The following is a 17,011-nucleotide window of genomic DNA, read 5'->3' as shown; positions in this document are numbered from 1 at the left end:
TGACCTTCTTACCCTAAAAATATTATTAACGCGCGCTAATAAAAGTCTTACTCACTTTCTCTCTCCTTTCTTGTAGCGAATCTACTGAAGAATCATAATTGGGTAATTAATTAGGTTTATTAAAATAATATTTCTTATACGTTGGCTTTGGGGACTTTTTATTGAATTATGATTGGTTAACGTTTAAGTTAAGTGTCAAAAAGTTTCAACCACTAATTTTAATCTAAAGAATGGTAAATTTAGAATATCATCATTGGGGATGTAAATATATTTATCTGCCCTTGTCTTATCACTTTAGAATCCCTGGTAATTAACATGAATATATGTGTTTGATTGCTTATTAGTTATTTTTTATTATAATGGAATTCTTTGTAATTATTTGTCCTTGTTTTCTATGGCTAGTACGTCATCCAACCACCGGGATTTTTAAAAGCGAAGCTTTTCTATAAATAGGGTCGTTAATGATAATTCATGTAACAGTTTGCTACAATTTAGAAGTTGTAGCAATTCTTTTAACGTTACCAAAAATCATTTGATATTGATTTAATATTTTTGCAAGGATGATTACAAAAAAGACCAGGCATAGTATAACAAGCATTATGAAATATGCAACATATTTACTTACAATTTTTCTTGAGGTTTTTGAAAAATATTCTGATCCTTTGATATTAAAAGTTGATTAAACCTGTGTTTTCTGATTTGTTGTGCTTCGCTTTTATGGATCTTTTCATCCTTGTTTTATAAAAAAAACTCATATATTGCTTTTATCTAAATTCTTAAGCGCGATTGATATTTTTAGTTGTTTTATTTTATACATTGAATTAAATTTGAAATAAGCAATGCTATTAATAGGATCTAAGGGATAAGACAAGAACCGATAATGATACACAAAATTACTCCTACTGCAGATTACAATTCATGGTCGAAACGTTTGAACGCATCACTGAATGAACCAACCAAATTAAATAAATCCCTTAAGTAGTTGAGCCAACGAATAAGAAAGCGTTATTATAAAACTTTTGGAACAATATAATAAACAGCCCAATTTTCCCTCTCGACATGATACCATTAGGTAATTTAAAATATCTAAACTAGGATAAAATCATTATAAAAGCGAAGCTTTAAAAATCAGGAGGTCAGAAAAGCATTAATAGCAAAAGTACTTCATAATCAACACCATTTGGGGGCATGAATTCCATATGAATATATCCCAAAATAACTATGGAAAGACATAATTACATTTCAAGGCTTAATTATAGAGATTCATCGTATATAACACTTCGTAATGACACAGAGAATTAAAAAAATATATTAAATATCATACCATCCTAAAACCATATACAATTCCTGTTTTATAAAATGCCAGGAGCTTTAGGTGCAGTGTTTGACAGAATAACAAAATGAGAGAAAGTTGTTTCACCATAGATAACTACTACACAATATAGTTACCGTTAGTTTTAGCTTCCAGAAAATACTCTACATTTCGTTTTCACTCTGGAATTTAGTTATAAGTAAAGCAGTTAAATATCTTTAATTATTATATCTCTACATTTTTTAACATATTTTAATATCTTAAGTGATTTCTCCCATTAAAAGGAGTATTTTTTTACCCCCCCCCCCCCCTCAAAAAAGGAGGTTAATTACCTAGGGAAAAAGGTTAGGGCTATAAGATAACATTTTTTGGCTATTTCCATTGCACCAAAAATCAATTACACCACTATCCAAATCCAGATTATTTCAACATTTTCTGGCGGGTACGTTCACTACACCACACCCCGGATTCCAAAAAGTCAAAAAGAATGTCCGCTGGATTAGAACGTGTTCCTTAACATACTAAAAAATCATATTTAGTATAGTATTACGTACAATTTTTCACTAAAATTTAAATAAAGTCCTAACATTGATATCTGCGGAATACTGTCTATAACATGATGCGACGAATAACTATTCCTTTATTCATGTCCCTAGCAGACCATAAATACATTATATAACAAGCGTCAGCCTCTCAGTACTAGCCAGACGCTGATACGCATCACACTACATTTTAAAGTAGCATTGCTACTATATAATTATACGAATATTGCGTAAATTTGTGACACATCATGGGAAACTTTTTCAGTGGCGATGCCGCAAGCGAGCAAGGTATTTTTAAGAGCGAAGATTTTCTATAATTAGGGTCGGTCCGTCTTTACGTACGTATCGGTTGCTTTTATCGTAAATTTAAGCATGTTGGAATTGTCCTTTTGATTTTAAACTTATTAATGTGATTCCTGTAATAGTTAGGTATTATTTATAAAGCATAGCAAGTCTACTTCCGTATTTACATTTAAAATAGATCCCGATTTTATATTTTTGTGCCAACATTTTATTGTATGATATCTGTATCCTATTCATTTGAATTTTTTCGGCTTCAGACAAAGACATACAAATTACTGTTGTTTTTTTTTTATTGTAAATCTACTACATGTATTTTTTTCTATGTATTTTAATAACATTGGTAATTTTCCTCAAATTTGTTTGCAGTTGTAGACTGATAGTAAGACTAGTTGCTTCGCTCCTAGCTTCTAGGGGAGGTAGGGGATGTCAGAGAAATAGCCTCAAAACCACTCCAAGACATTTACAAATTTTAAAATTGCATTCCACTCGAACCAATGATTTCCATTTCCAAGTTATTATGTTAAGATTGCTGTTTTCAAAATGGTTAAATTTCATATTTAAATAGGATATGATTTTTGAATTAATCTTTTGGTATGTGGGTTACTTTATTTTTTTCTATTTCAAAATAGATATAATAGCAATGGTTTTTTATTATAAATATGATTTTTTTAGCATTTTCATTTTTCTGTATCCTAATTCTGATGCTTACTTGAATATTTGTCTGTCTAGTAAGATCTTAATTACGGCTGGATCGAAATAGCCAATAAATTTACTGTATACGATCAGAATTTATGCTATTTTTAATATGAGGGAGAGGCTTATGTGAACTTAAGCAAGATAAATTTTAACGAAATAAAAACACTCATCGTTTTAAAAAAGCGATAACCATAGAGGAGCATAACAATAAAAATATAAGAAAATATATCGCAACCACACAACTCTGTTTAGATTTCATAAGATTAAGGAAAGTTTGTGTGAAACAAATTGATACTTCATTTCTGCATAGAACCAATAAATGAGTATAGATATATAACCCAGACAACTACCTGGCCAAAGTGGTGGAAACCTTTTCGTCTTCTGGCAAATTGCTGCTCTTTTTTTAATGATTTGCCTATGTTACATTTCCCTGCTCTCTCAAGTTTTTTTCTTTTATATTAGAACCCAGAAAGAGAGAGGGTACAATGAGGTGTTTATTACACCCCAAAGTTTTATATTGACGTTTTCTTATTCGTTAGCTTAATAACTTTGGAGACTTTAGTGAACTTTAACATTTCAACTTCTAGAGAATAAGCAATTTTGTGTATCTTTGGAGATGTATATCAATTTATCGGCCATTGTCTTATCCCTTAAGATCCCTGAGTGATACAATTAATATCAGGATAGTTATACTTTGATATGTAAAAGAATAGCTCAAACCCTTAATAGCAAAAAGACGAACATTACTATATGTATTTTAGCTGTATATATTTAGACGGGAGGGATGGTACACCTTGAAAGTATTGTGGTGCCTCTAAATACCTAACATTGTTAACTCAGACTAACACGAGTAGAGATAGTTTACTATAATGTTAGTCCATTAAAAGATAAGCATAATTACTAAACGGCTAGAGTAGATATTATAAACCCATTTTATGGAGGGGTTGGTGAAGGCATAGAGCCCCTACCCCCTAATGTTATTTTTCACATTTTATTTGAGTGAAAGTTGTAGTTACAAAATTTTAAGACTTTTCAAATGTCACAATATGCAACTTTAGTTAAATTTATTCTTTGATCAGGAATATTCCATCCAAAATTCTGGTACATATTTTAAAAATGGTTAAAAAGTACCAAATCACATTGTTTAAGCCTTTTTTGCTCCAAACACAAACTACCAATGATAATAAGCTTACTAGCCCCCCCCCCCCCCAAAAAAAAAAAAAAGAATAATAGAATTAAAATACACAAATAATGATTTAAGCATAAATTGAATTTTCAAGAATGTGCCATGTTTTGCACAATCCCCTGTAATATAAGATAGGTATATGAAAATTGTTTGGTGGATTCCCCTAATGTAACAATCAAGTATATATGTACAAAAAAAATAATTTTCTGTTTTTAGATTTAATTTTTTTTACAAATTTTTTTGTTCTATATTTGTAACAATCAATTGAATAATTATCTTACTAAAATTTTCAAACTTTAGGTATACATCCCTTGTAAAGACTAATAGTACCTAAGCTTAGGTAACCAAAATACTTACGTGATTTAAGATGTGCTGAAAATGGATTGCCTATTTCTTCCCTAATTTTCCAAAGTTGTACAGCAGATAACCCAATTATTGCAAACGCTATTTTCAGCTACTCCGGACAAAGGGAAAAACAATATAAACAAATTATACATTCAAAATTTAAATTTTTTTTTTTTGAAGTTTGAAGCTTTTTTAGCTAGTAGTAAATATTGAGATAGGACGCGGAAGCTAGGTACACTTTCGGAAACTAAAATTTCGTACATCTGACTTAAACTATACTTGGTGTTCAGCAATGAAGTACCAGAGGAATAAGTCATTTTCAAGCATAAAAACCTGACCATGTAGATGATTCAAAATAACAATCTTGAATTTGAACCCCAAATACAAATGAACAAAGATGACACCAAAAGGATAAACAAATATTAACGCTCGTGCAATGTCTGAACTGAAAAATCAGAATATGAATGTTTTGTTTATGTCTAAGCAAAGTTGAAACTAAATTTGTTGCTAAACAACTTGATACTGTCGTTTAATGTTTAAGGACATACTAACCTTTTTAAAGTTTATTATAGAGATGTTACACTTATAATTTTGTACTTTGTTGTCCTTGAAGCTTTCCAAAAATCATACAATTAAGACAATTTTATCACATTAAAAAATGTTGTTAAAAAGTTAAAATCAATATGATTTAAATGGATGTTTAGATATTCTTATAAAGATTTAAATTGAACCTAACTATTAAAGGAATAAGTTTGAAATCAATAGTACAATTCCTAAAAACCAGGGACAAGGGAAGGCTATTCTGGCAAACAATGCTTTAGAGCTGATTTCTTAGATTTCCAGTTTAAACTTGATGATGAGATAAAGCAACTTTTGGCAGAATTTGATAAGGAGCTCAAGCATTATTTTAACACTTTTTGCTTTGTTTACTTAAAGCCATGCTGAACGGATTGTTAGAGTTTGTCTGCACGTTCAGTTTAGAGGATGTATGAGCAATTTTTAGGTATTTTATCTAAATCATAAACTAATCATAAATTATATGTTAAATATAGAATAAATTTTTTTTAAATCCTAAAGAGTGAATAGTTGTAATACTTTGAAAAATATTTAAGATTGTTTAAATATTTATCTCATATACAAATTTAAATTCAAAAGAGTTTTTATGACACCTAGCAATACAATTCTGAAATACATAGCTATGTATTTTCACAATCATACCTTTTATAATATTTGTTGTAGTTTAATTTTGATTTTCTTGGCAATTTCTTGTATCTAATGGCTAAACACGTTGGAGGAAAGTGGCAAATTAGAGAAGTAAAATAAAAAAGCTTCCCTGAAATCATGATTTAATAAGTACTGCAATAATCAAACCTCAAAACTTCTAATCTTCTCCGAACATTACAACTTACAAACTTTTTTAATCATTTAAAATTTGGGTAATTTCCCCCAAAGTGCCTTGAAGAGCAAAGAGTCCTCCCTTTCCTTACCATTAATGTAAAACAAATTGAAAACGATCAAAGGGGAGGCATGTTAGAATTGTCCTATTGTTTTATACCTTTGCATGTGATTCCTGTAGTAGTTAGGTACAAATTAGAAAGCATAGCAACTCTATAATCATTTCGAGAATGTCCGTATGTCCAATTTAAACATTATGTTGATTTTTTTTCTTTTTAATAACAAATTTTTATGTGATCTAATTATCCTATTGATTTGGTATACTGATTCCTGGGACAACAAAGTACAATATTATAAGCAAAGCAATTCTATAATCAAGTCCTAGAAATGTGAGTATGTCCATAAACATTATCCTGTATTAAGCAGTTTTTCAACAAATTTACTAACAATTTTGCTTCGACTCTTATACATTTTAATTCTGATTATTCAGTTCTGACATTCTTCAAGTGTTAATGTCCATTTGTCCTATCGTTTCAGAGCTTTGCTCTCATAGATGTTGTCATTCTTGTTTGATAAGTAATGAACAATTAATTTCATTTTGAGCTTTAGGCATAAGTTTGATTATTTTCTAATTTTTTAAAATTTTTCTGTAAAGATCCAAATTGTGAGGGTTGAATTTGTCCTATTTCATTTTTTTATAAATTCATAAAGTGAAATATTATCTAGTTATTGAATCATTTTGAAACTTTTGCCTTAACCTACTTCAGGGGGTTAAACAAAGTGTTTGAAAATGTTTAGGATTAAAAATTTTAATTTTCCCTAATTCTAAATTCTTTAGTAAGAAATCTTTGTTTTGATTCCACCAGCAGACGGTAGTTCTAAGCTAACGAGGTTGGGTGAAAGCTTATGATTTATACTATCTGAAATGAACAATAGTACATAATAGAAGTAGTTGCACCTTTCTTTTTGGTATATACAGCTGACAGTTATCAGGGTAGGTTTCGTGATTTTCCAAGAATTGTTGAAGAATTGTTGACGAGATGGACCGCCCCTGCTGAAAACATACTTAACCCATTAGTGACGAACCGGCTTTTAACGCCCGGTTCCAGAAAATGCTGAAAAAAAACGGTTCTCAGTTTCAGAATTGCATCATTTTCAGTATGAATCCCCCCTCTACTACCCTGGTTTTCATTTCCCCCTGGAGCAGGCAGTTTTGCTTACTTCCGTTTGCCGGTATAGCTCAACAAAATTTGAAAACCAAGAAAAACAAGGTGATTTTAAAATACCCCTCCTAACTTTTTTGTTTATGAAGTAAAGTTAGTGATTTTTTTCATGAAATTTAAAGTTTATTGGCAACTACATTCATCTGTGAATTCGTTTTATTCAAATTATTATTTTTTATATGATTTTTTTTATCTTTTTTTACGTTCTATATTGGCCCGGCTCGGCCCAAGTAAAGATACCCGCCATTTTTATTGCCCGGCTCGGTGCGAGTAAAGATACCCGTCCACATATAATATCAAAATTTTAAAACTTTTAGGATACGGGCTTTTTTAACTGAAAAGGGTGGCACCTATAGCCAAAACACTAAATGTGATATAAATCGTTTTGTATCTTACTTGTAGCTCTATCAATTACATGAGGTTATGTAGTTTTCAATTGCGGATCGTAGCGTAGTATTAGCTACTCTACAACTCACTTTGGACGTTCAAAAATTATATTTTTAATTTTTTGGGCCAAATAACCGGGTATTTAGGACAAAACCGGGCTTGAATGCCGGGGGAAAGCACCAAAAAACGCCAAAAACGGTTAACTATGCCGAACCGGGTTTTAGTGCAACTTTCCTGTGCACGCCACTAGAGCAAAACAAAAAAATTGGAATTCCGTTTTTACCATAACAAGGCTTCCCTGAAATTTTCAGCTCGATCGGTCCATAAAAGTGGCGCTCGGCACTAATGGGTTAAAATAACGTTAAGAGCTATCCGTCATTTATTGTGTAATGGAGGCATAACATCTAATTTTAAGATTAATAATTTGATGGTCAGTTTCTGTACTTGCATATGTCCTATTGTATAGGTACCTCCATAAATTGTGTAACCATTTTCAGTACAATATCAAAATAACTTCCTTTTTTAACTTAAAATAGTTTTCCTATAACCCAAAAAAATTATAAGTAAATGTTCTTTAATGCTGTACCTAAGCAAATTATATTTCAAATTCATATTCTTAAAATGAGGATGGGGGGGGGGGGGGGTCAACTTCTCTCTCCCACCAACTATGCCCCTAAATGACTCTATGGTTGTAGATATTTAAGGCAATACTTTAAAATACATGTATCTATCTTGTAAACTGACACGCTAACTATCAATAAAATTATTTAAGGAACTGCTCGTATGAACTTTTTTGACCTGGCAAACCTGTTGGACAATGACGGCAACCTGCAGAATGAAATGATGGTCATGAGTTTTGCGGCCACCCTGCTTGCTACTATTCCGGTAAGATCCAGAGAGAGATGAGACAGTCGTCTGTTTATTTTCTCCCAAAAGTTTAAGCTTTATGAAGTTGAATGTACAGACGTTTACACCACTATTTTAAACCACAGAAGGGTTAATTTTGTGTATTAACTTTTGGGATTTACATCAATTTATCGACCACTGTTTTATCCCGTTAGATCCCTTGGTAGGATCTTAATGTCTATGTAAATATACCGAAGAGTTTTAACTGACCACTCCCTCTCCCTTCCTACAAGTGCCCCTAAAGGCATCTAGGAGCGTAGCCGCTAGTATTATACAATTAAGGAAAAATGTTTCATATTTATCTTTCCTTTACATAATTAAATTATCTTTAAAACAAAAAGCATTTACATTTTAAATTAGTTTTTTTTATTATGAGAAGCTTGACATACTTTTATTTTAAAGACATCAAGAACAAATAACACCATAGAACATTTTATAAAAAGTATACTGTGCTTACTTTAAAAATGAATTTTGTATATATATTTCAAACACTTCTCGATTAATAATGTTGTATTTATGGGAAATTGGTAACCCCCTAAAGAATTATCCAAAAGATAAGAAACGGTAACCTTACACAGTATATAGCATCTAAGCTTCAGTGGCGTGCGAACCGAAGGGGGCATTTGGGGCAATCGCCCCCCCCCTAGCGACCAAAACGCCCCCCCCCCCTGCCCCCCCCTAGCCACCGCCCCCCCTGCCCCTCCCTAAATGTTGAAAAATGCCCCATTTTGCCCCCCCCTGTTCAACAAAAATGCCCCTTTTTGCCCCCTACCCTACAAAAAGCAAAACTATCCCAGTTCCAAAAAAAAAAAGATCAAGAAATACTCCAAAAAAAATTTTTTGGCGCTTCGCGCCAATCAGACAGTTACTATTCATTTAACCTTACCAAATTTTTAAATTAGTGTAGAAATTAGGTTACAATCTTTTTTCACTGAACATAACAAACCAGGTAATAGGAAGTATTTTATTTTGTATAATATAAACTTTTTACCAAAGAAATTTTATACATCCCCAATGATGATACACAAAATTACTCCTTATATAGATTACAATTAGTGGATGAAATGTATGGAAACTCGACTTAATTAACCAACCAATCAAAATTCCATTAAATTCCCCAAAGTTGATGAGCCAACGAATCTATAAAAACATGTGTAAACAACAAATATTTATATAAAAAAGAAACAGCGTTGATATTTATCTAAGCCTTTTTCTCAACACTGTCTATCTAAATGAATAACTATATATGATGTCATATTATTTTCAGGATAGGTTTATCATTTTTTTGTGTACATACCCTTACAAAAAGACATGTTTTTTTTATGGCAATTTTCATTAAAAACCCTTAAACTAACTACACTCTATATTCCTAACTAAAATACGCCATTCTTGTTGTCTTTAATTGATTTTAGTTCAAAGGGGGAGTAAATATTTTTAGGTGCGCTTCACGCACCGCCTTTATAAATCATTGGAAACACCACTTTATCAAAAATTAACAGAGTTTTAAAGTGCCATTTAAAGAGGGTAGGATATGTTGATAAAACTTTTTAGCTTCTCTATAATTCACTATGGCTGTCAGTACGTAATGCCAAGGGGGGAAATGTGATTTTTTCAACTGCAATTAAAGATAGAAGGCTAAAACTTAATGTTAACATTACCATCATTATGTAGTATAATTAACTATTAAAAATTCATGGAGGTCGGACTGCTTTTCAGGACGTTTTTGGCTATTTTTGTATCTTTTAAATTTCGGGTATAGTCCCTTTTGTGACATTGCCTCTTAAGGTGCATTTCGTTGTATTTTCACAGTAGCTTTCACCTATTTATAGCTCCTGTGGGGCCAATTGCCTAACCCTGCGGGGAAATCACCTGACCTAACTTAACCTAGAATAACCTATTAAAAGCTACTATGAAAATACGACGAAATGCCCCTTAAGAGGCGTTGCCATAAAAGAGACTATACCCTAAAGTTTTCCATATTTCTAAGAGATTTTTATATCTGTAGATGAAAGGACAAGTAATTTTTTTTATTTTTTTACATAGTTTACTTTGACTGTCATCACACAACATACAGGAAAAAGGATTTGTGACTTTTTCTATCTAAAATATATATTTATTTCAACAGATGCTCTTTAAATCTACTTGTCTGTATTCTAATTAATGATTTTTTTGTGCTTTGCTACTTAAAGATGTTGTCATCCTTGTTGTCCTACAATAAAGAAATATTTAAAATCAGTTTTACATGTTAGGTTAATTTTTGGTAAATTATTTCCAAAATGAGTGTTTTTATCTCCCCCCCCCCCCCCAAATTTTTTTTAATGGGGTTATTCATCCTTCCTGCTGAGACTTTATAACATCCCCTTCCACCCATAAAAAATGTTTTGTGGTGGGGGGGGGGGGGAAGGTTAAGCTATCTTCTGTACTTTTTTTTCGAAGATGCTTTCTAGCTCCCTTCCCTTCGGTCATTGCAGGGTGGGGAGAAGGGATGGGGGAGAAGAGATGGGAAGAAGAGATGGGGAAGAAGAGATGGGGAAGAAGAGATGGGGGGGAGAAGAGATGGGGGGGGGAAGAGATGGGGGATATAAATGGGAAATAGGGATGGGGGAAGGGATGGGGAAGAAGGGATAAGGACTAGAAGGCCCATAATCAAATAATCCCACCCCTTAAAACGCCCTTATTTAAAATTAGTATATATAATCAAAATGCCCCCCCCTAAAGCAAAGTGCCCCCCCGGGGCACTTTGATTTAGGGGGGGGGCAAAATTTTACAAAATCTTCAAAATGCCCCCCCCTAGACAAAGTGCTTCGCACGCCACTGCTAAGCTTTTTAATTTTATGGGGGTAATGAGAGTTTCAAAGATTTGACGAGGGTAATCTAATGTATTTTTTTTTAAATTGAGGGGGATAACACCCATATAACCTCACTCTTGGACTTATAAGTCCTTACATGTATTTATAAATGACAGATTAGACAAAATCATCAATAAGAAAAAATTAAATGTAAAAAAGTAAAACTAGTTTTATTAGAAAAATACATTGAAAGACAGACAAGAACAAGACGAGAAAAGAAGCTTTGCTGCAAAAATAATAATTTTGTTGTTTTAATTTAGGTTCTCCTGGGAAATGAATTTGATGTAAATGTTGGACTAAGAAAGAAACGAGACACAAGAAGACTGACAAGAGCGGACACCAAGACAAATGACAGGTGAGGTCAGGGATATGGGATAATTAGTTTAAAAATAGTAAATCTACTCTATAATTTACTTTATCTGTCAGTCAGTCCCTCCGTCCTTAAAGTTATGGAGGAAATGTTAGTATCTAAGCTGCTATGTAAAAAAACAGCTGAAATTAGAAAGGTAAAAGAATGAAGATAATTAAAGTCACTCCACAGATTATGACGTAATACGATAAAATAACCAATGAGAGGCAAGCTTAATTTTTACCATTGAACAATTACAGTGTATACTGGCCTCTCATTGGCTTATCTATCGTATGACGTCATAATCTGTGGAGAAACTTTAATCATCTTCTAGAAAAATTTATATATATTAGATTTATATAAGTTTTTTAAACACGGTTTCTCAATAGTTGGTTTAAAGATGAGTTAAGCTTTTTTTTCTGTCTCCCCTGTATTTTATTTTTGGTTGGTGAAAAAGTTATCAAATCTATTTGGAGAGGCTATGTATATCCTTCTTTTGTGGGACAAACAAACAGAAATGTTTTAATAAATTTTTAAATATTTCATATAAACCATCTCAATAACCAATGTTAATGCCTCAAGGGTATGCAAAAATAGTTAATGAAATCAGGGATCGATGTGACATTGGGCTATTTAATACACTATTTCTTAAAGATTTATAATAAAACTTTCTTATTTGTTTGCTTAACAATTTTGGAGACATTTTATTAATTTAATTTATTTTCTCGTATTCATTCGAATCCGGTGGATAGGAACCGGTTCTCATCCATACGAAAAAACTATGTCTAGCATCGTATTATATACAGTTTTCTACGAATTTAGAAATGTACAATCATAAAATTAAAACTAGTTTTTTTAGCCGGTGCCTTCGGCACCACGGGGCTAAAAAAAACTAGTTTTAATCTTATAATTGTACATTCTATATCCGCGGAAAGCCGTTTATAATACGATACGAGAAATAACTATTATTCCTTTCTGATTGGTTAGTCCAAACGTTTCAAACGCTTATTGTAGTATACAGAAATGGTAATTTTGTATATCATCATTGGGGATGTACATAAAAGTCTAATCCCTAGATTTACTAACAAAATGGGTATGAGAACAAAGAATCAAGTTTCTATGGAGATGTGAATATTTGTATTTTCTTGAAACATAATATTTGAATTTATCTTCAAGGTGATGCATCAATTTTGTATTCATCATAAATCATAAAAGTTTTCTTTAATTATACTTTCAGTGCAGTATTAAAATATATTTTGTTATAAATATTTTAAAATATATCTAACAAAGTAAGTAACAGGACATACAAGAAGGATAAAACACATGTACGACAAGCTTCTTCTCTCAGAGTTATTTAGATACAAAATAACAACTTTTTAACATATGTAAATAACCAGTGGCGTGCATAGTGTTTTGCCGGGGGGGTGTGCAAACCACCCTTAAGTCATAATCGACTTTATTCATTATTTTACTGACAGGAGGGGTTGAAATTGGAACCCCTTAGGTGTTCATTATTCTACAGAATCAACACACTCATCAATGTCAAAAAAGCGTCTTCTGGTTGGTAAATTAATTCGGGAATTGGAATTTTTTTTAGATTTTTTATTGATTTATTGATTTACCCCTTTTTAGTCTGCCAGAGGGTTGGATACACCCCCCCCCCCCTCTTTATGTACGCTTCTGCATATTACATATTACAGTACAAAAACAAAAAAGTTTTTTAAATGATTTTCATCTTGTTAGTACTTTCTCACAAAAAAACACTTATGTAACTTGTTTTTTGGGTTGTCAGGGATGTTTATTCTGAAAACAAAATACTCAGTACCTGATTAACACCTTATATTCGTTGGCTCAAAGACATTGGGTCATTATATTGAATTTTTATTGATTAGTTAAAAACTAGATGTGTCCAAAATTTTCAACTAATAGTTTATATCTACATTTATAAGGCTAAACTATAATATGTTGATCTTAGATTAATAATCCATCGTCTACTTCCTTTACATTCCAGTGAAAACCTTTATTTACCAATTAATTTTAGTAGAGTTCCTAATCCTTCTTAGAGAAAAAAGTAAAGCTCAGATAGTGTTTATTACACCATTTTTTTGTATCATATTCCTTTACAAAAACAAGAATAATAATGCGAAAAAAAATCAGAAAAAGATACATTTCAGAAAGAATAACAGTTAGAAAGAAAGCTCAAACAAATTGGACAATTTTAACATGGACTGGACATGAATGGTTAATGGTCATGATCATAGAACCCATGCTATTGAGATTATACCTTATTGTTGATATTGTGTTATATGACAATATGACATGCCTAAGCAACAACCAGATACATTACGCTTGCTTTATCTTAACCTAAATCAAATAAAATAAACAAACCTTAAAAAATCTAAATAGATTGTCTTCACAAAAAGAATCTTATTTGGATTATATTGGCTTAGTCTAGAAAGTATAATGCCAGGATTCTTGAGGCATTTATATATGATTAGTATGCACTATTCTCACACTAGAGTTATTAGTTGTAGACCCTGTCTTACTTTTTACTGGTTTTACTTCTTCATTCATTCAAATACATCTCTATTGTTATTTGTAATAGATTTAGTTTTCATTACTCTATACCTATAACTCTCTTTTTATTTGGAGTAATTATATACAGTATACTCTACATTTATACCTCTTTCATTATTTCTGATAATTTCATATAGTATTAATCTAAATCTATATCTCTATAATTATTTGTGATAAATCAATATAGAATGACTCTAAACTAATAGATCTAATATTTTCAGAATCACTGAAGACAGATTAGGACAAGTTCTAGACACAACAAGATATCAGCCACAAAAACCAACATCAAAAAAGTTTTTCTATTTAGACAAATTAAAAAATAAGAAGTTATAGTTTTTTGTGTAATTTTCATTGTTTTTTGTTTTTTTAATTTACATTATTGGGTATCCACAGGGACAAGGTGCTATAATTCTGGCAAACAACTCTTAGTGAAATATTTTTTTCGTTCTTATTTCTTTATTACCCTTTGTTTAGATTTCCAAAACCATTTTTATCTCGAGTTTACGCCAACAAAATAGCCAAATCATTAACAATATGCAAGTGGAAGTAAATTGTTAAATTGAATAAAAAATAATTATTGTAATGTTTTATATTTTTGTATTTGTATTTACCATTAAATTTAATTGTGTAGTTGTTTGTTATTATATGAAATGCTTCTGTTAGTTTAGGTTGATTGAGACATTACAAAATAAGTCTAATATCTTTTTTTTATCTGCAGGTTTTCATTCCCTGAAATCATTTCCTTCTGAACTATAACCAATACTAGTTGCGTTGACCCTACCCTTTATGGACTTCGCCCCGAGAAGGAGTGATAATTAACCCCCACAATCAAGATTTGTTAACAAACATTATTTAAATAACATTTTTCCAAGCAAAGTTTTCATTTTTATAAGGGTTAGTTTTTTTCATTAGAGAAAAATAGATTAAAACCTAATAAAAGAGTTAAATTTCCTGAAAAACGACAAAATGGTTCAGAGCAGTGGTTAGAAGAAACTATATATAAAAATAAGGATGACAACATCCATAAGAAACAAGGCAAAAAAATCACAAACCATTGCGGAAAAATTGAGCTATATAAAAGATGTTCAGTTGTTATAAGAAGGTAAGTATATTTGATAAAGCACGAAATCTTTAAGAAAAAATAATAACAGACAGACCCAACGGACAAAGAAAATTAAATACTAGATGCTTAACCCATAAAGATCGGGGTATGGGGGGGGGGTCTCTAAGGCCCCACCCTTTAGTTTTTCAATGTCATTTTTTTGTAGATAAGATGGAGACTTTTTAAGTTTAGTAATTATACGTCGGAGTTGATTTTATATGGATATCTGGTCTGTGTCAAACGTGGTGTCCGGTCAAAGTCGGTTAGGTAGCACCAAAATTTTAAAAAAATCTAAATAATTCTTAATTTCTACATTATGACCTCTATGTATAAGGTAGAGACCAAAATTTTTTTGGTGAATACTTAGATATCATTGAACATCTGAGAAAAGTGGTGTTATGACCGTTTGACCACTCCCTGACCGATTTTATAACCGGCTTTACTATATCATGAATACCGTGGCTTCTATTACAGCTAGAACCCTAAACTTTTTTGGTAAGTCCTTGAGCAATAATGAACTATCGTGAATAGTAAGGGCATGACCGTTTGACCACTCCTTGGCCGAATTTTGACCGATTTTCTATTTCCTACCTGTAATTATGCTGTTTTTAAGCTGCCAGTTACCGAATTTTAAAACAGCTCTAGGCCAGCCAATTTTTGTATGTAGTCTATTATTGTGACCAGAAACAGATAAACATAATAATTGGAGCCACCAACCGCCTTTTTAAAGCCGTAACCGCCGAAAATGGCGGTTTCCGTTATTTGCCGTTTTTCAGCGATGGTCAGAAAAAGTTATTTTTTTGTTATAATAAAAGTTCCACCTAAAATTTGGTAGTCCTAGCTTTAACATGGGCCGGTCTACAGCTGTTTTAATATTTAGCGGTTAGCCGCAAAAAAGCGGCTAAGGAGCGGTCTGACCGCTATGACTAGAAAAAGTAATTTTTACTAAAAATGCACATAAAACACCAGAAAAAAAATTATGTGTCTATCTGTACCAGGAGCCGAGATAGAAGAGGGGGCTCTTAGAGCCCCCCCCCCTTCCCGATCTTTTAAGGTGGTAATTGGGGTCTGATCTGTAAGGGTTAATGATACAGGGAAGTATCTTATCCGTCTATTTTTAAAAGCAACAGAGAAAATTACATTTCCCTAGAAAGAATTAAAGCAAAACTCATGCATCTATTATAGAACCAAAATATTCTATTTTGGCCTTCTCTCGAATATCTAAGCTTAAACTAAATAGATAAAAGATTATATTAGGTTAATGGATGCAAAAGTTTTCACAATAAAAACCATGACGTTTGATTGTTTCTGCCATTTTTTGTGCTAAAAAATACCCATAGAAACTAAAAATTACACTAGACAGAAATATTCAAACCTATTTTAGATCCACCATTTTATATGTTTTTATTGAATATCTCATTTAATAATCTTTTAAATTGCTTTATAAATTGTTAATTTTCTCCAAACCTAAAGCATAAGTATTAAGGCTGTTGTACTTAGTTTAAAAATGTCTTCTTTATCATTATTGGATAAACACATTGAAAGTTATACATATCTTGTGAGCTTTGCTTCTGTGAAACAAAAACCCTTGAAAAGTTTTGATATTAGGTTATAAAGGCATACAATCAACATTAGGCCAGTATTTACAATACAATCATACAACAGTTTCAGATCAAATTACAAATAACCTGATAAAAACTTAAAAACAGACGTTAAAATTGTCGAAAACTGAAAAATGTTGGACAATTAATTAATCCAATCATCATATTCAATAAATTGCAAATGAGATATACATTGCAACTTTAGCAAAGTCCATCTTGTAGCATGAAAGCTAATATA

At 31.6% G+C, this 17,011-nt stretch overlaps 1 protein-coding gene across 1 annotated transcript; it reads left to right on the top strand.

Annotated features, from left to right (window-relative positions):
- The first annotated feature begins 2,000 nt into the window (after nt 1-2,000).
- Nucleotides 2,001-14,704, top strand: LOC145328290 (uncharacterized). Its single transcript, XM_080171914.1, has 4 exons — nt 2,001-2,142; nt 8,162-8,274; nt 11,405-11,499; nt 14,292-14,704. Exons 1-4 carry the CDS (start codon nt 2,103-2,105, stop codon nt 14,401-14,403), a joined length of 360 nt encoding a protein of 119 aa, XP_080028040.1. The 5' UTR covers nt 2,001-2,102; the 3' UTR covers nt 14,404-14,704.
- The last annotated feature ends 2,307 nt before the right edge of the window (nt 14,705-17,011 follow it).

The sequence above is a fragment of the Acartia tonsa genome, chromosome 9 (genome assembly GCF_053477335.1).
Source record: "Acartia tonsa isolate MP-2025a chromosome 9, ASM5347733v1, whole genome shotgun sequence".
NCBI classification, from domain to species: Eukaryota; Metazoa; Arthropoda; class Copepoda; order Calanoida; family Acartiidae; genus Acartia; species Acartia tonsa.
The sequence above is the reverse complement of the archived record's forward strand: the minus strand, read 5'-3'. Positions and strand labels throughout refer to the sequence as shown.